Source organism: Zophobas morio, unplaced genomic scaffold (genome assembly GCF_036711695.1).
Source record: "Zophobas morio isolate AGI-343-1 ecotype UQ-CSIRO unplaced genomic scaffold, CSIRO_AGI_Zmor_V1 ptg000009l, whole genome shotgun sequence".
NCBI lineage: Eukaryota > Metazoa > Arthropoda > Insecta > Coleoptera > Tenebrionidae > Zophobas > Zophobas morio.
In genome coordinates this window covers 10,593,157-10,615,758 of record NW_026972114.1, presented here as the reverse complement: position 1 = coordinate 10,615,758, position 22,602 = coordinate 10,593,157, and the positions used below count along the sequence as shown (strand labels likewise).

The 22,602-nt window shown below is 32.9% G+C and overlaps 1 protein-coding gene across 4 annotated transcripts in view; it reads right to left on the bottom strand.

The window, feature by feature from the left end:
- Window positions 1–22,386, bottom strand: part of LOC135125871 (muscle-specific protein 300 kDa) — a 96,609-nt gene extending 74,223 nt beyond the window's left edge. For all 4 annotated transcript variants that reach the window (XM_064051598.1, XM_064051604.1, XM_064051605.1 and 1 more), the window contains exons 1-2: window positions 21,988–22,386; window positions 16,538–17,009 (exon numbers count right to left, since the gene is read on the bottom strand). In XM_064051598.1, the coding sequence (XP_063907668.1) occupies window positions 16,538–17,009; window positions 21,988–22,299 (784 nt within the window). In that variant the 5' untranslated portion in view covers window positions 22,300–22,386. The remainder of the gene's footprint in view (window positions 1–16,537; window positions 17,010–21,987) is intronic.
- Window positions 22,387–22,602: the final 216 nt, after the last annotated feature.

Sequence of the window (22,602 nt, the reverse complement as noted above, 5' to 3'; positions counted from 1 at the left end):
AAAAATCGGATAATTCAAAAATCGTAACATCGAAAAATCGAAAACCCGAAAAGTAAGAAATCCAAAACCGACAAATCGAGAAATCGAAAAATCGAGAAATTTAGAACGTATGGAAAATAAAAAACCACTAAAATTGTGACTAAAAATACATAAAAATTGAGAACACAATGCGTCTAAACCATTCCCGAATAAAATCTATTGCATGTTTGCGGTTTCACTAGTATTGCTAATTTAGGATGTTTTGTTAATATCAAACACAATTAAAGAATTAATTCTTAGTTAAACAAAAAAATTGTTGCTTGTCAAAATCGAGTGAAACACATGAGATGTGATATTATGTTTGTAAACAAAAGCATCTAAATAATAACCACTTCCCGCTGAAATTCTGAAAGCTTAGAGTCGACATTGGCTTGAGTGCACTCGGATCTGTGGATCAAACAAGTTCTCAGGCGACGGTAGGTTTCAGAACAGATCGACATAAAAGGGTAGGAGATTTGCGCGTGACGTCTTAGGGACAACACACCGATTTAGGATGTGAGAGCTGTATAAATAAAAATGCATAAGATTTTCAATTAAAAATTCTTGTAACCTGAACAAGTTTTTGCTGCTGTGTCCGAAAACAGATTAAAAGAATTAAAAATTAAAATTAAAAATGAAAATCTTGCATATTTTTATTTTTAACTCCGTATTACAACGTTTTGTTTTTTAAATTTAAATATTTTGACCTTAATACTATAAAAATTGCTGTATATTTACACCTATTAAACGTTCGTTTTTGCCACTTTACTAGTCTGAGCTCGTCTGACACTATTAACATCGTTGACACACATATTAACAAAAAAAAAAAACAATTTTGACATTTCATCACATTAAAAATAGTTCTCGTCAAAACTTTATTGCCTACAGTGAATTACGTGTGTGGTAAAATTTAGTGTGTTTCCAGAGAAAGTGAGCTGAAATTAAACACAAAAAATTTTGGCATCGTCAACAAGATATAAAATTAAGGTTTAAATATTGTTTCCGGCTTTTAACAGTTATTTTCTGCTACGATCAATATAGAACTTTTTGTTAAAACTATTTTTAAACAAATGACTGACTAATAAATAATACCTGAAGATTTACAAAGACAAAATTTAATACCTTTTTTTGAGAACATCATTTTTCAAAATATCAATTTCCATGAAGAAGTTAAAAAATAGGTTTTTGATTAGACTATTGGTTATTATTTCTGTAAACACAAAAAACTTTGACAGCGGTAACAAGATATAAAAATTTAAGTGTTGTTTTTAGTTCTTAAGAGCTATTTTCTGCTACACTCAATACATATGTTTTTCATAGTAACATTTATTAGCTGTATGCAACTTTTTCTTAAAACTATGTCGTATGTTTTCATAGTAGCAGAGAACGGTTTTTCTTGAAAAATTATTAATCATAGTTTATATAAAAAGCGAAAAACCACAAGACAAAGTGACGAATTAGATCCAGTGATACACAATTTTGTTATCACGAAGCGGTTGCAGAAAATAATTTCTGCGCGAAACGTGTTTTCTGATCTAAACTGATTTTTCAACTCGGTCACGCCTCGTTTAAAAACTTCATTGCTATTTTTTGCTAGTTACCCAAACTTTTCGAATACCAAATGCCAAATTTCAATATTTTTTAGTAAGTGAATACAAAAAATTCCAAGGGTTTTAAAAATAATAAACTCGATATTTGGCAACTAGTATCATTTCCAAGAGCAAATACTATTCCATTTACCTCATAATCGCTGACGTAATCGTTCTGAGAAGCTGCTAAATAATGCAATACGAATGTAAATTTTTATGAAGAATTTTAAGAAAAGATAGTTTTCGAGTTACACACCTTAAAACGACAGGAGATCTGAGTATGACGACATGACGACAACCCGCTTATTTTTTCAAAGCAATTCTGCAAAAATCATAATTAATGCAATAAAAAATCAAAGAATTCTGCAATTTTTGCAGTTGTACAAAAAAATTGTGCTTAACTCATTAGAAGCATATATTAAATGCTCTCGACTAATTTGTACACGCGATTACGCCTCCACACTAATTAGACAAATGATATTTCCTTTCACATTGGGACATAGCAGAAAAAAATATCTTCGACACGAACAATTTTACAAGCGTCTCGCCATTTTAAGCTGTTCTAACTTAAAAATTAAATTCTTAGTAGAAATAAATAATATAATCTATCCGTTGTATGTTGTAAGCAAAAATAAAAAAAGTTGTGATCCACTAGAAAATGAAACCGGTTACGGAGACAGGTTATGTCATCAAGTTTTCCATATGATAATAAACCACTGTCATAATAATCGAACCGTTTATTTAGGAAGGCCGCAAGCCAATTTTTTTATGAAAAATGGGTTTTAATTGATTTGATTTGATTCTAAAAACCAAATCTATTTATTACAAAAATGGCGCTGATCTGGTTACTTTATTCAAGATTCTAATTTAAATACAGAAAATGTATGCAATATTTGCTTAAAATGGTTTTTATGGTTTCCTCTAAGATTTGAAAGGATAGACATGTGACCTTCCCAAAATAAAAGATTTAATTATTCTAATTGTCCGATGTTACGTGTTTCTATAGTGGATGGAAAAAATTACGTAACAGTGTCATAGTCGCCAAAACTTATTTGGATTAAACGGCGTAGACCGAAAATGTTTCAAAATTTAAAAATAACTCCATAATTGTTTTAACCACATACATAAAATCTCATTTTGTCCAACTTCCTAGTCCTTGATAACAAAAAACACATTGTGGCATATTTTTCAGCAAAACAAACAAACGACCAAAAGAATGAGCACTTTGTGTGCCTTATCAATTATTTCCTTATTACTATAACTTAAATTTCGACATTTCAAAGTAACAATTTTAGTATTGTTTGTTTATCAAATTAGCGAACCACCAGGATGTCAGCTGCACTTTTAGCATGTTTCATCCAAACAAAAACAGTTCTATCGATAACACCAAATCTGTTTAGACCTAATTTGCCACGTACTAAAAAAATATCTGGGACAATCTCCCCCATTCTCGTCTGGGGCAAGGTCGCCGAACGCACTCCGTCTGACCTTCAACATCCGATTTTTGTGTCGAGAGCCCTCTATAAATAAACAACAAATGAGTTGTTTATAAAATATACAAGCAACTGTAAAACGTTCTTTTTACGCTTTGATTCGACGCATAATCCCTTTCCAACTCTAATAACAATTAAATTAACACTGCAATGTGTGAAGATCGCTATCGAGCGACAACGAATTAAGATAACGCCGTTGATAACGAACGCTGCAGATAGTCAGAATTCTTGTACTTTACAATGTAGGTAATTCTCTACTCGCATCTGAATCGATCATTATTTTGTTGTTAGGAGCAACCGAAGATGACACAGATATCCCCCTCGGAGTTCAAAAATCCCAATTTAGGTCAGAAATTGCGTGTGGACGTATTGACAATCACAAATTGGGATTCCATAAAGAAATCTTTTAAGTTTGATATGATAAATACGATCTTTACACGCAAGATTATACGTTTGCTTACACAACAAACACTGATAAATTTTTATAAATAATTGTGATGCTGTGTCACATCGTAATTTACACGAGATGGCGTCATTTTTTTTATTTATTTGGCGATAATTCGCAGGTGAAGAAGTGGAAACTGTGCGATTTTACAAATCATTGAGGTGACAGAAAAAGAGGCGTCGCGGTTTGCCTTGCACGAGAGATTTGTTTATAATGTGGCCGCTGAAAATCGAAAGAAAGCGCAGTTTGTTTATTACGCAAATCGGACAGAATAATGGGGAAAGCAGAATGAACACGCACTGAATTTCATGTTTAATTTGGTAATGAATATGTATTCGTAAAAGGGAATGTCATGTCAAAAAAAAAATATATTTTTGTGTGTTGTGTACAAAGCTAAACTGACACTAGTTGCTTCAATATCATAATAGGAGATGAATAAGTAATAACTAAATATTTACTAAGACAAAATTTGTAAAGCTGTTTACAGAGAACTTTTTTTAAAATCCTTCGCCTTCGCTGTATCAAATACATACATCACACATATCATTTTTCAAACAATAAATCAATTGTGTCAGATTTTACATGCACAATATATGTAATAAATCAGAAGATTACTGTGTTCCCAGAACTCTAGAGGGATTAAATGAGCTGAAGATTTAGTTAATCCCGTCTTTTGAGAGTATCTTTTTTCAGGTTATTACGAATTCCTATGAGAAATTAAAACATAAGTTCGAACAATTAATCAGTGCTATGTCTTATCAATTTTTTTTTTTAAGTGTGTGCTAATTATTTCTGTCGTTATTATAAAATTTTATGGTTCAAACTTGATTATAAAGCAGTTCATACGAACTCAATTTATTTTTTTTTATATTTTTTATGACGCAATTATAACAAATGTAACCTCTCATTCTTAAATTAAATTTAATGAGATTTCGAAAAAAAATGAAAATAAAAGAAATATAAACTGGCACATCAAAAGTTAAATATATTAATTAATTTATTTAATTAAACCTTCGCAATTATAAAAACATGTTTTTCATCGATATCTGTAACTCTTGACAAGCAGTTTATTTAACATTTTCCTAAAATATAACAGTGCCAGCATTTTTTACCTGTGTAAATATAGTGTGTCGGACGAAGACAGAAATAGAAACATACCAGGTGTCTTAATTGATACAGTTTTACAACACCTTGCCAAGAATAAAATAATTCTACTCTATCTTTCAAATTTAACTCCAAAAATAAAATTTCTAAGAAATATTGCAAGCTCACTTTTTCTGTACCTACTGACTATACTGCAATTATCTTCAGCACAGAGAAAACTTTGTACCGTTTATATTAGATTTGCTTTTTTTTTCTTTTCTAGGGAACAAAACATTTATTAAAGTCTGTTTTGGAAGTAAATTATGTAGCAAGTATACAGGCTAATTCAAAAATAGCGCAGTAACTGGACAGTACATTATTAAGTGTACAAGTCTAAGATCGAGAAAAATCAGTAAAAAATCAACTTGGTTGTCAGATTTATTCTGGATAATTTTTAACAAGTCCAATTTCTTACATAAACAATAAAGTGAATTCGGCAAACGCTTTTTGTGTAATTACGCTGATAGATTAAACTAAAAAACAGTGACGTGTTTCCTGAATTTTGAGATATATTCACAAATTTTGTATTCCTTTTCTTAATATACTACTGATTATAAAATTGGTTCTTTTGCTACCCACCCTCTCTTTTCTTAAAGACTACGTCATTTGCCAAAATCGGTCTGATTTTAGCAGCTACTAGCCCCGCCCACCCACCCTTTCTTTTCTTAGAGAGTATGTCATTTGCCAAAATCAGTTTTATCATAGTAAGTACTAGCCCCACCCACCCACCCTCTCTTTTCTTAGAGGATAGGTATCTCATTTGCCAAAATCAGTCTTATCTTATTTTGCACATTTTAGACGGGATTTACTTCGCATAATTTTGAGAGGGTGGGTCATTTTTCTTATAGGGTAAATCATTTGCCAAAGTCACTATTACCCTAGCAGGTACTAGCCCCGCCCACCCGCCCTATCTTTTCTTAGAGGGTATCTCATTTGCCAAAATCAGTCTTAACTTAGCAGATACTAGCCCCGCCCACCCGCCCTCTCTTTTCTTAGAGGGTATCTCATTTGCCAAAATTAGTGTTATCTGAGCAGGTATAAGCCCTTTAAGAAAATAGGGCGGTTGGGCGGGGCTAGTACTTGCTAAGATAAAACTGATATTGCTAAATGGCATTCCCTCAAAGAAAATAAAGGGTGGGTGGGCGGGGCCAATACTTGCAAAGATAAGACTAATTTTGCCAAATGATATACCCCCCACCCTCTTTTTTCATAGAGGGTATGTCATTTGCCAAAATCGGTCTTGTTTTAGCAGGTACTAGCCCCGCATACCCGTCCTCTATTTTCTTAGAGGGATCCCATTTGCCAAAATCAGTCTATTCTTAGGAAGTACTAGTCCCGCCCACCCACCCTATCTATTCTTAGAAGGTATCTCATTTGCCAAAATCAGCATTATCTGAGCAGGTACAAGCCCTTTAAGAAAATAAAGGGCGGTTGGGCGGAGCTAGTGCTTGCCAGAATAAAACTGATATTGCCAAATGGCATACCCTCGAAGAAAATAAAGGGTGGGTGAGCGGGGTAAATACTTGCCAGGATAAGACTGATTTTGTCAAATGATATATCCTCTAACCTTTATTTTCTTAGAGGGTATGTCATTTACCAATCAGTCTTATATTGGAAGCTACTAGCCCCGCCCACCCACCCTCTCTTTCTCTAGAAGGTATGTCATTTCCAAAATCAGTTTTATCTTAATTTTTTCTAGTGTTTAGTTGGTTATGCTTAAATGGATTTTTTTTGTTGTTGGTTTTGTTATTAAGCCGGAGGTATTCAAGCATTAGGTGCATGCAGTGTTATAAAATTACGTTTTTTTTTTTCATAATCTACATCATAAAGAATGTTTTCATTATTTTTTTGTAACTCCCGAAACCCCTGTACATAACTTACTGAAGAGTTAATCCGCCATTTTCCAGACACCCGATATATACAAGATAAGTCACTATGATGCGGTCCTCGATGCCTCATTATTATTAGAGACAGAAAAGAAAACAGAAACTAAGATTGCATTCTTTGTGTACATTCAAATTATTGTCGACTATACAAAGTATTTTGTTTTTGAGGCATAGCATACTACTTATTATTATTTTTTTTTTAATTGAACATCTATACATTTTTACACATTTGCATTAGCCGCAGATTCCTAGGCTTATAACCATAATTTATTTTTGAAATTCCGATTCGACGTTGCTACATTATTTCTATTTTCTGATTTTTTAACAATGGAAGGGTTCACAAAAAAAAATACCACTAATTTTAATTTTCAGACGTGCGTTGCAAAATTTTATAGAGAATTAAAAAAAGTGCGTCTTTTGTTGTGGTATCTTTAAATCAAATTCTAATATACAGAATATTCATAAAAAAAATTCTAAATCGTTACTATTTTCAAATATCGATATTTCATTTTTTTTCAAATAGAATACCCTGTATTTTCTACTGCATCTTATTCTATGTTTTGTTCCCTTTCTTTCAATATGTTGGTGTGTCTTTAAAACATAAAAAATCGCAATAACTATCAATTTTAAATATAGAAAATACTCTACAAAAAAAAAAGAACAGAAACAGAATAAGACGCATTATAGTAAAATATTGAAAAAACTGAAACAATGATATCTAAAAATTATAATAATTTTTTTTTATAAACACTCCATATATATATATATATATACATTAAACTCCGCACCTTTATTTATATTTCCACAAAATATTGTAACACAGATTCTAAAAATAACCCTACTGCGATTTTTTGTGAACCAAACCACTCCCAAAAAATTTCAAGGAAATTGGTATAATGCTGCAACATCGCACATCAAAGAACTGTACAATATTGGTCTTTAATTTTTTTTTTGTATTTCTAATAATTTGACAGATCCAGGAGTGTGCCTAGTGACTCACCCTGTATAAAATTTAATTTTATCATATTCATATCTATCTCATTATAAATATAATACAATAGTAAATCGCACATAAAATGGCGTCAATCACATTATAAAATTCAGGCAAAATTTATTTTAGTTACATATGAGATGAGACGAGTAGATGAATTTTGATTGACGATTTACCATATTAACGGCCACCTTCAAGCGTTAAACTATACAGAAAACTTCAGAGCAATCCGTTCTGTAGCTTTCAACTTAGAGTGTAAAATTTGGTTGTTCAGTTTTGACTTTTTTTCCTAAAACACACGCATAAGATTCAAAATCGGTGAGCTGACGGTAATATATTACCGGCAAATGGCGAACGATAGACAGACCAAAACGAAAGACCTACTGTCTCAGATTCTAGGAGCCATGAAATGTCAAAATAATATGTATATGCTCCGGAAATAAAAAGAAGGAAATACATATAACTAAAATTTAACAAAAAGTTCTTATTTTATACATATTGCATTTGCAAAAATTTGGCCTCTAATTTTTAAATTGGTTTCACTTAACCTTTCAAGAAGTTAAGCTGCTATAACTTGTTTTTAAATATTTTTTTTTTTAATAAACAAGAATTTAATTTGCATTTAAAAAATATATCATGACATAATAACTCTGTCATCAAACAAAAAATTGGTCTAAAGAGTTTAGACAGTACTTTCCTCGCTTTCAGAACCGTGTCTTTATGTCTATCATAGATTCTTCTCATTAGAGTTCTGTGACGGGATATTTCAATAAATTCGTAGCCCACATATAGCCGTGTTTAATTTATGAGCATTTTTCTTAAATTTCACTTAACTTTTTTTAAAATTTTTGTTTTCTTTTAAAATACCACGACAAAAAAACATAGGTTTTCAGTTTGATGAAATTATTACAACTGTAAAATTTTCTAGATTTCATGTTATATTATATTCATTCATATTCTAAGTTTTAAGAAAATTTCAAAGTTGCACTACTTTTTGTAAAAACTTAAACATTAAGTCAGTGTATGCATTTTATGCAATGAACTACATGCAGATTTAAATAAGTCCAAACCGGCAACATGATATTTCAGATTCTAGGGTCAAGAAACCCAAAGAACAGATTTGCTGTGATAGCAGAAGATGGCGACCGGTTACGAACTTACGGAGAGACGGCCCCTAGTTGCAATATCCGTTATCTCAAATAAACCAACTTTACATACATTACAAATCGTTTTCAACATGCTTTCACAATGATTGTCGCCTAACTACCCAATTATCCATTCTGACCCTGTCAGAATCGTTCTATTTTTAGAGATTTATAATATTGAAATTGGGTCTAATACAAAAATTGATGATGTCATCTTTAAATTTTATCAAGTAAATCTGACTATACCAAACAATAAAATCTTTGCTATAACAACAAATAATAATATTATTTTAATTTTACTGAAACATTGAGTAATTTGGTGATTACAAAACAGAATTAAAATTTCTTCATTTATCCCCTTCAGACATAATTACAAAAAATATTAAAAGTGAATTGTTGTTTCAAAAAAATTATTATGAACCACGCACGAGAAAAAACGTTTCATCAAAAATTAGCAACGCACTGGAGAAGTTACTAGGTCGAGAACACCACTCGGTAATATTTTATTTAATATTTATCCAGCAGCTCGATTCGAGTATGCTTGAACTGAATTTTTATAATCCGTACAATTTTATTTTCATCACAAAACACTGGTATATATTTTGCATGTGACTGCAGCAACCGTACGAATCGATACATGAGCGTCACCACAAATTACTGATACTTGGTATTATCCCCTTATGGGAAAACCATAAACCACGAATAAAAGAAAAACACCAGTAGACAGATGTCGACCATAAAACTGGCTAAAAACACGACATAACAGTCAATTACCGTCGTCAGAAATTCGCAATTGAAATTAATAGACGGCACATGCTCACGCATACCCATAAAATTTCACCCATAGGCGTCGACTACACAATTTCTACGCCATCAAAATAGAAAAATCGGTCTAATTTTAGAATTCGCGTTATCGATTCCTATCGAATGACCTCAACCTTCATTTTGACAAAACATCGAAAATAACACGTCTGCATTCATTTACGTTTATTATACTCCATCAACACCTAACTCGGCGCCTCTGTCCCTAATTAATACCGCCAACAATCAACAAATTGCACCTACTGTGTACATCTCATGGCAAACATTCCATGTTTAATTGTAGGCTGTAACGGTGAAATGGCGCAATTATCATGAAGGTAGGCTTGGTTGAAAAAAATAAACATCTAAATGCACCTGATGATGTAACCGCTCCTAAATTATGCGAGATTTTTTGTAAAGCTGCTAGTACTGTGTTTGTCCAGCATTTGTCCTTTCGATCGGTAGCAGAGATAGCAATAGTGTTACGTTACTGTTTATAAATAGAACGGATTGGATTAGCATTAATTAAAAGTTTTACGGGTGTAATTATTATTGTAAGGTTAGTTTATGTGAAGTGTTACCACAATTGGAATCATAAACACGCGGCGGATATCGCAAATGTGCCGCCTTATCAAAAGTTTGTTTATTTTGAGAAGTGAAATCATTTATCGATAGCACTTTTAAGATCACGTTATTAGTCTTCAAAAGCGGCCTACATTCAAGAAACGAGGATAAAATGATGTTCATTACTGATTTGATAAAATGGAATTAATTATTCTATATAAATGCAAATAAGTTGGGAAATATGATAATCTACAGATTTTCGACTAACAATGGAGCTCCACTGTTCAGACGTTCTAGGTTTGTCACCGTTTAAACAAACAAATCATTGGAAAAACTGCAAACTTTACATAATCTCCAAGAAAATATATATTTGTTTTGAAATATGAATAATATCAACATTAAAAGGACACAAGACAAACAGAAACATAAATATTTATGGATTTATGTGTTTGTACAAATACGCTTACGTTTATTAAAAAAAGTTTAATAGTTATTTGCATTTCACAGACTTACATATCTTCCCTTTTAACTTGTTTATTCATTCATAAAGGTAAAGTACTGAACATCTCTGTACCATTTACCGAAAAAAAATTATAATATTACGCAACGTCCGAAAATCTAATTTTAAAAAGTGATTCGTTTTACTTCCCGCATTAGACTGTAATAAAGTTCTTTTCACGAGTGGCTAATTTCATTATACATAAATTCAAATAAGCAGGGAAATAATAATTTACAGATTTTAGACTAACAATACAGCTCCATTCTCCAAGTAAAATTTCGACACTGTTTAAATAAACTGCATTCCAAAATTATTAAGCAAAAGTAAAAATTTTGTGATATCTTCACAACAATAATATTTATTTTGAAATATGAATAATATAAACACTAAAGGACACGAGAAAATGAGAAAAAATGTGTAACAGATATTTGTGCTTCAAAGACTTTTAATTTTTTATTCACAAAGATGAATTGTATTATTTACTAGCAAAAATTATAATAATACACAAAATGCCCCAAAAACTAGTTTCAATTTTTCGTGTTAACTTGTCGAACGTATTAACTAGAATAAAGTTGTTTTCTCGCCATTTCATAGCTCCTAGAATACGAAAAAGTAAGTTTATATTTTATTAGACAGTAAAACTTTAAACCTACAGTACTGATAGTTTTCAAATTTGATACATATTTTAAGAATATCGTGTTGATGATAAAAGGCTAGTCACAATTTGACCTGATTATTATCCTCACAAAAAATTTGATTAAGCGAACTCAAAATCTTAGTAAGTTAATTTTATTTACAATGTGTTAAATAATACGCTTCCTTATCTGTAACTATTAATCCTTTCCTATTATTAGTTTTATGAATGTGAGTTTTTGGAAAAAAGCTCAAAATCATCATGCAACAAACTTTTTTAAATTTACTTAGAAACTGCAAAACCGATTTCACTGAAATTTTGCACACGGTTATTGTGAACATCATAAATCACAAATTACAACTAATCTATTCATTACTTTCAAAAACTCCACATCCAATTTGCAATGATACGTATACAAATTATATTAAAAAAAAATTAAATAGAATTTGTTATTCAAAGTAAATTTTACAATTTCTCATAGATTCTATGAAACATTTTTTTTTAATTTGGCAAGACCTGAAAATTATGATTTAATGATTACAAAACGACGATTAAAATTTATTTATTCACCCCCTCTAGAATGTTAATGACATCATTCCCAAAAACTATTACATTATTATTTAATTTTAATTGAAATTCGTTGTACTTTAGTAATATCTTTTTATTTTTAGGAATTATTAATGAATTAAATTACGTTTACTCATTTAGGTACTCAAAAATGGTTCATCAATTTTCAAAAATTCTGAAAACAATATTATTGCGGAATCGATATACACCGGGTGTCTGGAAAATGGCGGATTAACTCTTCAGTACGTTATGTACGGGGGTTACGGAAGTCCCAAAAAAATAATAAAAAAAATCTTTATGATGTAGATTACGAAAACAACGTAATTTTATAAAAATAAAATTGGTAACAATCTCATTTGCCAAAATCAGTCTTACCCTGGAAGGTACTAGGCCCGCCCACCCACCCTCTCTTTTCTTAGAGAGTGCCATTTGCCAAAATCAGTCTTATCCTAGCTAGTAGCTGCAAAAATTAGTCTTATTCTAGCTAGTAGCTGCCAAGATAAAACTGATTTTGGCAAATGAAATACCCTCTAAGAAAAGAAAGGGTGGGTGGTGCCAAAATAAAGCATACCTAGAGGGTATGCCATTTGCCAAAATCGATTTAATTTAGCAGATACTAACCCCGCCCTCTATTTTCTTAGAGGGATCTCATTTGTCAAAATCAGTCTTACCTTGGAAGGTACTAGGCCCGCCCACCCACCATCTCTTTTCTTCGAAGGTATGTCATTTACTAAAATCAGTCTTATCCTAGCTAGTAGCTGCTAAGATAAAACTGATTTTGGCAAATGAAATACCCGTTAAGAAAAGAGAGGGTGGGTGGCGAGGGGCTTCTAAGAAAATAGAGGGCGGTTGGGCGGGGTTAGTATTGTACATTCTAACTGAAATGATAATTAAGCGGGGTCATGGGCGAGGGAAATAAAATTAAAAGTTTTATTACTAGTTATTGTGACAATGAGTGTATTGTTTAGTTGTTAAACGTAGCAAAAGACCCAATTTTAAAATAAATTTAACTCCACCAAAATGTGAGAAGGATTTTTTTTTACTATTTTTCCCACACTCACCAATTGATTGTTAAGAGCGTAGTGGAAAGTTAATCGACCATTTCCAGACACCTGGTACAGTGCCTAGTTTACTCCTACTAAATATAAATTTAAACGTTAATTATTTTACTAGAGATCAATTTTTTTATTTAAGAATCTGAACTATAAAATAGTAATTATAATATTTTGAACTTTCCGGAAACTTATAAACAAATACGCGAAACAGGCGAAACAACAATTGAAAATTGTACATTTGTTTGTTTAATCATTCCCACTAAGAATTTGATGACGTCACCTCAAAATTTTGCATGGTAAAAACTATGTAAATTTTATAAAATAACATGCACCTGCCTTGTGATTTATGAATCCGCCTTGAGTTTTTACCTTTTTATCACAGATGGTCAGGTGCCTTATAATAACATTAAGGTTGAAGGTTCGATCGCTTCACGGGCCACTCTTTCTTCTTACACTGTGAGTGGTATTACCTTTGAATTTGTGTGATTGTACTTCAAGAATGAGGGAAGTTCTGTCCTAATATCATGAGACCACTTTTTTAACAAAATTGGGTTAATAAGTAACTTAAAATACAACTGTATCGTGAGTTTACTAACAGTAATCTAAAGTTAATTTCATTTATAAAATTTGCACATTGGTTTGCAAAAATTATAAAAACACTTCCCTATTAAGATCCAATGCCCATAAAATATGCCCATAAAATTTGCTGGCCATCCTAAGCAAAGTTAAACCGGGCCGGCTTTGAAACCATTAAAAACAAATTTAACTACTAAAAATGTACAAATTTTGCTCATGTTACGGCTCCTGTTGAATTTCAGAAACCTTCTTCCTCCTTTTTATGAAATCAAATTATTTTCCAAATTTCATGATTCTACAGGGTGTCCTAGTTAAAACTTCGGGGCCTTATATCTTGAGAACGAATAGATATATTGAAACTCTCTAAACGCCATTGTTTCTAGCTTAATTTAATAAATTGCAAAGATTGAAGACATATGGTGTCGAAGTCGCTACCTATATATTTTTTTAATTGCAACATTTATTTTTTAACGGATTTTGATACCACATTTAGATATCTCTTTCATTTTTATTTGGTAAAAAAAATACTTCATGAGCTTAAAAAAATTAAAGTTGAGTGAAATAAAGCATTCACACTTAGCATATGTTCGTAAAAAGATTGTAGTCCTTTATTTTACTTAACTTTCATTTTTAATGTTTATAAATTTCAATTTTTTAATCGCAATCTAACGGTCTATCAAAATCTGTTAAAAAATATACGTTGAAATTTCAAAAAATAAAAGTTTGGGTCGCGACACCGACACCATATTCACGCTAGAACCAAACAGATATAAGGCCGCGGAGTTTTGACTGGAACACCCTGTATGATAGGAATGCAAGTATTTTTTGCGCCACATGGTACATTTAATAATATTCTTTATTAAATAATGTGTTCCTATTTCATTAATTTGTCCTTACAAATAGAAAAAAATAGGGGAAAGGTGAAAGGAAGATAAAGTAAAACACCAATAATTCCGAACACAATTGTAATTCTCTAATTAAAATAGTTTTCTAATAAAATTCAAACTCACGTGTTTAGAAAGAATGCCATTTATAACGCTCGTTGTTAACACCCTTTTTTCAAAGTGAGTTTGAACCTACAGTCAGGATCGGATTTAAAAGCACGCGAAACACTCAGCTGCAGAAATAGATTGCGACCTTGATTCGGGTCCAAGGGAGTAATTCAGCCCTGGAATCTCAATGGAAATTCGGCTTTCATTTGACCTATTGTCGAAGTGTCTGGGTTCGAAATTCTGTGGGACTGCATAAAAGACCAATTTGTGGGTCAACATGAAAACATTTTTTTCAATGTGTTTTTGTAATTTTTCGAAAAAGCCGGGTATGCACTGTAGTTCAGGTTCGAAAGAAATTTTGTTCAAACAACCTTAGACCAATATTTTTTCATATTTATGTAACTTGCTCGGATCAACGTTAATCGTAATCTCATTCTTTCCAGACGTGTTAACAAAACATTGAAAACCAAAGTGAGAAAGGAAGGAAACGAGGTTCGACCGGATGTCCCCAAAACGGAATACGGGAAAATGATCTCCAAGGAGACCTTGAAAATGAACAAAATGTTTTGGTCTAAGCATTGACGCGACAATTTTTTGGTAAACGGACTGTTGCATTTTGCAAAACGCGGCAAAATGGCACACACTATTTTAATTTAAGTACACATAAATTTTGCATCATCATTATTATTATGACTTAAAATTGCATATTTCTTAAGATGTTTATTTCAACCTTGATGAAAAGGAACTCGCACTTTGCCTTTAGCGTAATTCCCCAAAAATAGTAAATCCGGTCCTTGCTATAGTTAACAATTAAAATCGTTTTGTAGCCAAATTTTTTAAACTTCTGTTTTACCGACGTATTAATGTCCATTAACGGGAAACGCTTATTTTTATTGCTAACGTTTGTGCGCAATGAAATCAAGAACGTTAGGAAAAGAAAAGCAAACAGAGTCTCGACATTCCATAAAATTCCAAAAAATAAAACAATATTATCAAGAATTGCCGAAGATGTATTATGGGAAGGAGTATTTCACTCCCTCTCTGTTCTCTTTATTTACAAAAAGTGGGCCTGAAATTCGGACCACACTTTTATATTACGTAATAAAAAATGTGATAGGACTGGATAAACCAGAAGTCAAAAACCAGTCTTCGAACATCTTTGTTGCTTTGTAAACAAAAATTCTATTAAAATGTGCAATGTCCGAAAAATAACCGAGGGAGCCTTTACTTTTTTGCATTCCTGTCAGAAATAAAGCTTGCAAACGTTCAACGGATTTTGGAAATTAGATCAACCAAAATAATTTTAACTTGAGAAAAAACGCAAATCCGAATGCATTGATAAATTTAACATGGTTGGTTGAGCGAACCAAATCCTGGTTAACGTGACCACATAACGTAGGACCTCTTTTTTTTAATAATAACCAATCGAGATTAATTTAACTGATACGAATATTTACAACTTTTGACAAAGCAATTAAAAGTTATCTTTTGGAAATAGCAGCAAACCTGCCTCATTTTAAACACTCGTTTAAGTTATCGGAGTATTTTTAGTTAGGTTTTTATAAAATTGCATTCTTTGCGGATTTACAGAAACCGGTGTGAGGGCCATTTTAAAAATTACTAGCATAAAATATCCGAAGCCTGACGTCACTGGGCCCAACCATTTACTTTTATACTTTTTTGGTTCAAGTTGCAAGAGAATGTGGTAAGATTGGTTCGGATTTATACTTGCAGCTTCTCCACTCTGCGTTATTTAAGCCTGAGTCCAATCGCTTTATGCTACCTGTAGAACTTTGAATGGCGTTTTCTCGCTTATTAAAACCGATAAAAAAAACCTATAAAATTATTAACATTTAACTTTTTGTTCTCTAAAGCGTAACCAAAACCGCGCGCCTCACAGAGCGTATTTTTCCATAAAGACTTATTTAATAAATCTTTGAGATGACATCACCAACTCCAAGGTGGACATACATCTAAATACATCACCGTGACTACCGGAGTTGTAATTATTTTGGTGCAAAAATTACCTTAACTGAAAACCAAGTGAAAAATCTAGGAATTACACGTTTAGTTTTTATGTGATCGAAAAAATGGATAAAATTTTCTGAAAAAGATCCTCAGAAAAAAAAATTCTCTAACCTCTAATGCTAGCGATGTGCTCATCAAACTGCGACTTGGTCCTAACAAAATCCAACTTGCTCGTACCACTGTGCAAACTCTGAGTCCTATACTCGCTGTACCATTCCGAACTAGAACTAGTCACTTTACTACTATTGCTGGCATTGTCCCATTCGTCCCGATTCAATCCCTCCCTGGAAGGCGTCCTCCTTAGGCTCTCCTCCGAAGGAAAACGTCCCCCAAGGCTCGATATACTCGAAGTTTTCGAACTGGTTGCCAGATTGCCATTCGATTGTGTTACGTACGCTGAATCTTCCAGCAATTGTTCCTCCGAGGGTGTGCGGCTGCTGATTTTGCGTACGGTGGTGCTGGTGGTGGTGCTGGAAGTCGAGGAAATCTGACGAACCGATTTTCGGACGGTTACTTTCTCGAATTTTACGGTTTTTACGCCAGAGGCGAGATCGCCTTCTTCGGTTGTTGTCGTAATCGTTTCCTGCAAGGGCGGCGCGGTTAGAAGGGAAGCGCGTGGGGGTAGCGGTCAAGGGTGCGATGGGCGGAGAGTCGATTGAAATAACTAAGGGTTTCCACTGGCCTTTCATAGTGTTTGTGTTAATATTAAATACATATCAAACACCGGTTAAGTATCTACGCAACACGAAAAAAAAAAACAGACGGAAATTCGGAAAAATATTATAATTAGTAATACATTATTTTAAAGGTGATATGCCGTGAAAAATATAAAATTTCAAAGTGAATTTGGGTAATAGGAATTGTAAATTACCTACTTTTAGAAAGCAAAAATTATTATTTGTTCAACAAGGATAACCAAAACCAAAAAAGTTTGACATCTACAGAAATATCTTACTCCAACTGAAGTTTCTTTACAGAGGTAATTACTCGAGAATCGTTCATCTTGTTTTCACCAACACTCTTTTGGAAATTTAGTTTTTTATAACCGAAAAATTTAGCCACCACTTTCTAAAAATCTTAATGATAAGGTCGAGACTTGTAAATTCCATCACAATAAATAATTAACTACACAGTTTAGTACTATCTGATGCAGGAACTGTGCACAGAAACACATAACGTGTAGCCGTATTCTGCTAATTAAAATATTTTAAACACAATCGTGCCGTTAATTATTTATTCGAAATTCCAGCCACGAAATGCGCTTTGCGGATGATAAATTGATAAAACACCATGGTGGTATTTCGTGAAGGATCATAAAACGGGATCATGTTATTTTGTAGCGATAAATCTGCACCCTGGTGTTTCATCAGACTACAAGTTCATTGGTCGATGTAAACGTTGGGTTTTATTCAATAAATTACGTCTTTCGTGAAACATTCGTTCTTTTTTTAGTTTTAACCGATGGCAGTTTTGTTTTATTTTGACCTATGCACTTTACAGACACTGCAATTAGACGAGTAAAACTGCTACTTAAATTTTTTCAGTAATAAAACCCCAAAGTCTTATATTAATTTAGCCTTTTTTGTCTACAACAACACTTAAGGTATTTTGAATTATTAGTCTGTAACAGGGAAATATTTTGAACGGCGTAAGTAAAAAAAACAAAAACTGCAGAAATATTTTGACACATCAAATCGATTTCCACAGAGAAAATATTGTAAGAATAAATATGCAAATTTTTAGTCGTTTTTATTTTTAATAAACGTAAAAAGAAATAAAATCATTCCAGACTTATTAAGTAAGTAAAACATCTCCAAGACCAAAAACTAACAAACCAATTTTTTTTTATTTTTAACTTGATTTTGTAAGATCTGTAAATCGAACTTACGATTTTTATTATTATTATAAAAAATATTTAACAAATTAGAACTTTGTATGAATAGAGGAACTATAAGCAAAAAAATACGTAAAGTTGGGAATCAGTTATACAGGGTGATGAAAAAATAACATGCACGATGATACGTTATTAAGAAACTCAAAAAAAATGGTTTAAAAAACTCTGAAAGAAACTTTTGTAATTATTAAACTTCAAAATTGAAGAACCAACTTTGTAATTCTCATATGTTCTAATGGGAATTTAATTGAAAATCTGAAATTCCGATAAAAATTGTCAAGTAAACAGTAAAATATGACGCTGTGGATCGTATTTTAGCAAATTATTAAAACAAATCAGAATTACACAGTTAATTCTTCAATTTTGACGTTTAATATTTTCAAAAATTTGGTAATCATTTTTTTCGAGTTCTTCAAAGCCTTCTTAATAAAGTAAATAAAGAAAATAAAATATAATTTAATTGAAAGAAGAATTTGTGTTCGCTGAGTAATATCCGAATCGTTTTTAAATAGTTGCCTAAAAATTAGCAAAAAATGATTCAAATTACTGTTGGCAAAAATTTCAACTCTGAATCTTTCCTCAAACATAAGTTAACATGGGACATAAAATTTAACATGGGAATCCCTATGGTCACTTTCAAAAAAGGTGCACTATATATAACTTATGGACAAAAAATTTTTTTTTTTTTTGTTATAATATACCTAACTCTGAAATTACATCTAACATGTCAAGTGTATACGTACGAGGTAAGCGCCAAATATTCTCGGCCTAACAAAGAAAGAGACCTGATGGAAAAAAATTAAATATTTATATTTCAACATAATCTCTGTTAACTTGAATACATTCAAAACTACGTTCAACTAACAGCTCTATGCGTTTAAAAAAATTATTTGAATCTTTATCACTAAAATGATGTAGTACTGCCGTTTGCACCTCTTTATCCGTCCAAAACGTTTTCCCTGCAAGTCGTTTTTTATCTTAGAGAACAGTTAATAATCGTTCGAAGCTAAGTCAGTACTGTAGGGTGGATGATCAAGTTACTCGAAGTCACAGGCCCCTATAGCAGCTTGAGAAAGACATGCGGTGTGAACGAGCGCATTTTCATGAAGCAATCGAACGCCTCTTGTTAATTTTCTCGGCCTTTTTTCCCAAATACGGTCTCCTAATTTATGCAGTAAGTAAGCATAATATGTAGCGTTGACAGTGGTATTTCATCCTTTAAAATTAATCAACAACATGCCTTTACAGTCCCAAAAAATTGTGGCCATGATTTTTTTGGAAGATTGGTTCGTCTTCAAGGGTTTCTTACCCCATGCGAAATAACTGTGATCATTTTTTTTAGTAAAATGTGAAGGACAAGCTTCAGCAAACACAAAAACCATCCTGTCCTTAATACCCTTTAGAGCAATTCCATCTTTTGATAAGAATTTTATTGCCGTTCGATTTTCAATTTTAAACAGGCATGATGAGTCCATAATTTTTCAAATGTTACTCCTCAAATGTATCAAAACTAATGGGCAGTGGGGCTTGAAATTTTACACACATACTGCGGGGACCTTCTAGTCTTTTATGAGTTGTACAAATTTCCCGACGAGCAATCGCAAATATATCAGGCCGAGAATATTTGGCGTTTACCTCGTATCTACTCAGTTTTTGATCTTCCTTTACGACTATAAATTCAAAATTTTGACAATTGGAGCCAAAATCTACAAATTTAATTAGTTTCTAAAATGTAGTCCGTGTAAAAACGGTGCCCTATTTTAAGTTTTTTTTCCAAACTGCGTTCCTGGTTATTTTCATATTTATTATATACCGCGAACAGTGAACACAGTGTATATAAATTCTACGACTAAAAATAGCACACTGTAACCTTTTAATTTAAAGTATGTATTAAATTAAATCGTAGGATAAAAAATGCATGGAGGTGAAGGCCGCATGCAAATACACCACTTTGGAAAACGTCTAAATTAAAAAGATGAATTTGAATATTATGTCCAGGCCATTCTGCAGGTTATGAATTTTTTGAACTGGTACAAAATCTGTACTTTGTAGAAAACAAATAGGGGCAGCAGGTGACGTGTATTATAATAGAAACACGTATTTTATGGTATTTAATGACATTTTTTTTAGAAAAGTACTGTGCCGGTCCTTTGAAAATCCAGTGTTCAAAATCACCAATATGATCATCAACGCGTCACTGCACACAAATTTTTATTACAAAATATTTCCCATTAACGTCATTAGTTATTGCAACGGCAACATCACAAAAATAATAACAATAAAATAATTTTTATTTTTACATGGAAATAAATATATAAAGTACAATAAATTTTTAACCAAAATATATATCTTTATGAGTAAGTATTTATTACATCATAATACAATAGACAATAATTAATTCGGTTTTTATGAAGAATTAAGGCATGGATGCCGAAGACGTTTAAACACTTTAATTTGAGTGATATTTCTATTATCATCAAAATTATCGTTCCTTGAGTCGTAATTCATGATTTATCACATTTTATTAATGAATGAAATAAAATTAAATAACTATTGTTCAATTGTTTATACAAGCACTTTTTGTTAATATTTAGGACGTGAGTGATCCCACTAATTACATAAACACAAACAAATACGTTAACAATAAGATTTTGTAGTTGTAAAAACAATATTGCTTGTATTCACATTTTTCAAAAAAAAAAACACCTATTTAGTTCGGTTATAAATCATCTGTGCCATACTTTAGGTGCGCAGTGTACAAAAATACGTCAAAACAATAAACTCATGGTGGAAGGTAAAACATTAGATATTGCTTATACAATTTCGTTTTAGTTTTCAAACTTTAGTAAATTAGTACATTGGTGGAAAATTTATAAACTAAAACATGTACAAAAAAATTCAATGATTTTTGTTCCAATAAAAAATATTGTATTTAAAAATACAGAATTTTGAGAGGAAATTACGAAAACATATTTTCGGAAAAATACAATGTACTGAAAATGTACCTAATTTTTGATGCGTCGTTTACAAGATGTACATATTTTTCATTTCTGAAAATTTATAATTATGAGATAAAGTTAAAATAAAAATGTATTCGCTGACATGTAACATAAAACCATAAACAAGAACTCTGCATCAATTTATTTTATGTACAATCTGAGTCAGATAATATTTTTAACAACTTTATTATATTTGCAGATTTTGATAAATTGAGTCACTTTAGAAAAGAACAACAGGTGAAAACAAGACGAATGCGAAAATCTTCCATTATAACTTAGAAAATGAGACAAATAGTTACCTCTTCTCGATAGTTCGAAGGCTAGTCATCAAAATACTTCCCTGCCTCATAAAAGTTGCAAACCTCCACCGAATGTTAAATAACAATAAATTCCAATCAATTTCTCCGTAAAAAAGAAGTCACGAAGTCACCCTTATCGATTCGGAAACCCCAACGGCATTTTATCGACTTCCTCCATATTTCATGCATTTCTCCGGCCATCGCCTTCGACCCCATCTCGCCCCATCGGATTTCGCAACCCATTTGCGCCACGTGGGTGTAACCCCAAATTGATTCCACCTCCGTGACGTAACGCGGGCAGAATTAGAAAAAAATCGCGAAAAAAATCAATCGCTAGACGCAAACGGGCTGCCGCCCCCAGAGCCTTGCCTGGATGCTGCCATCCGGCTGCACTTCTGTGTGCAGAACTCGCGTGGGTGTGTGCCGCAGCGTGACCTGCTCCAGCCGGTTCCGCTCCAGGTTCCGGGACCGCTCCTCGGCGAGTCGGCGTTCGAACTCCTCGACGTCGGCGGCGCTCACCGCCTCCACCACCCCCGAGCGACCGCCGCCGGTCCACACCTTCTCGAAGAAGCTGACTCGGTCGCGCAGGCGGGGCTGCGAAGGGCTAGTGGGGCTGGAAGGGCCCTCCGGAGGGCGCTTCGGCCCCTCGGCGGGGTCTTTTCTGGGTGATGACGCACTCATGGTGGCGGTTTGCACCACGCATCTGTCATCGGTGGTTGGGAATTTTGATCTGGATGGTGCAGAGTTTGCGTTGTTGCGAGGCGCGACACCGTTCGATACTGAAGTGAACATGAGTAGAAGGACGGACCGCGGGTACGTGGAGGGAGCAGACTCCGTCGGATGGTTTCGAGGCGGCGGCGACGAGGTCGTGGGAGGAGGTCGTTGGTGATTTTTTTCTTTACTTGGGAGGGTCTGGGGTCGATGTGGCCGTTTTGCCAACGGTTTTCTAAGCTTGGCGCTAAAGGTGCCAAAACTCCTACAAAT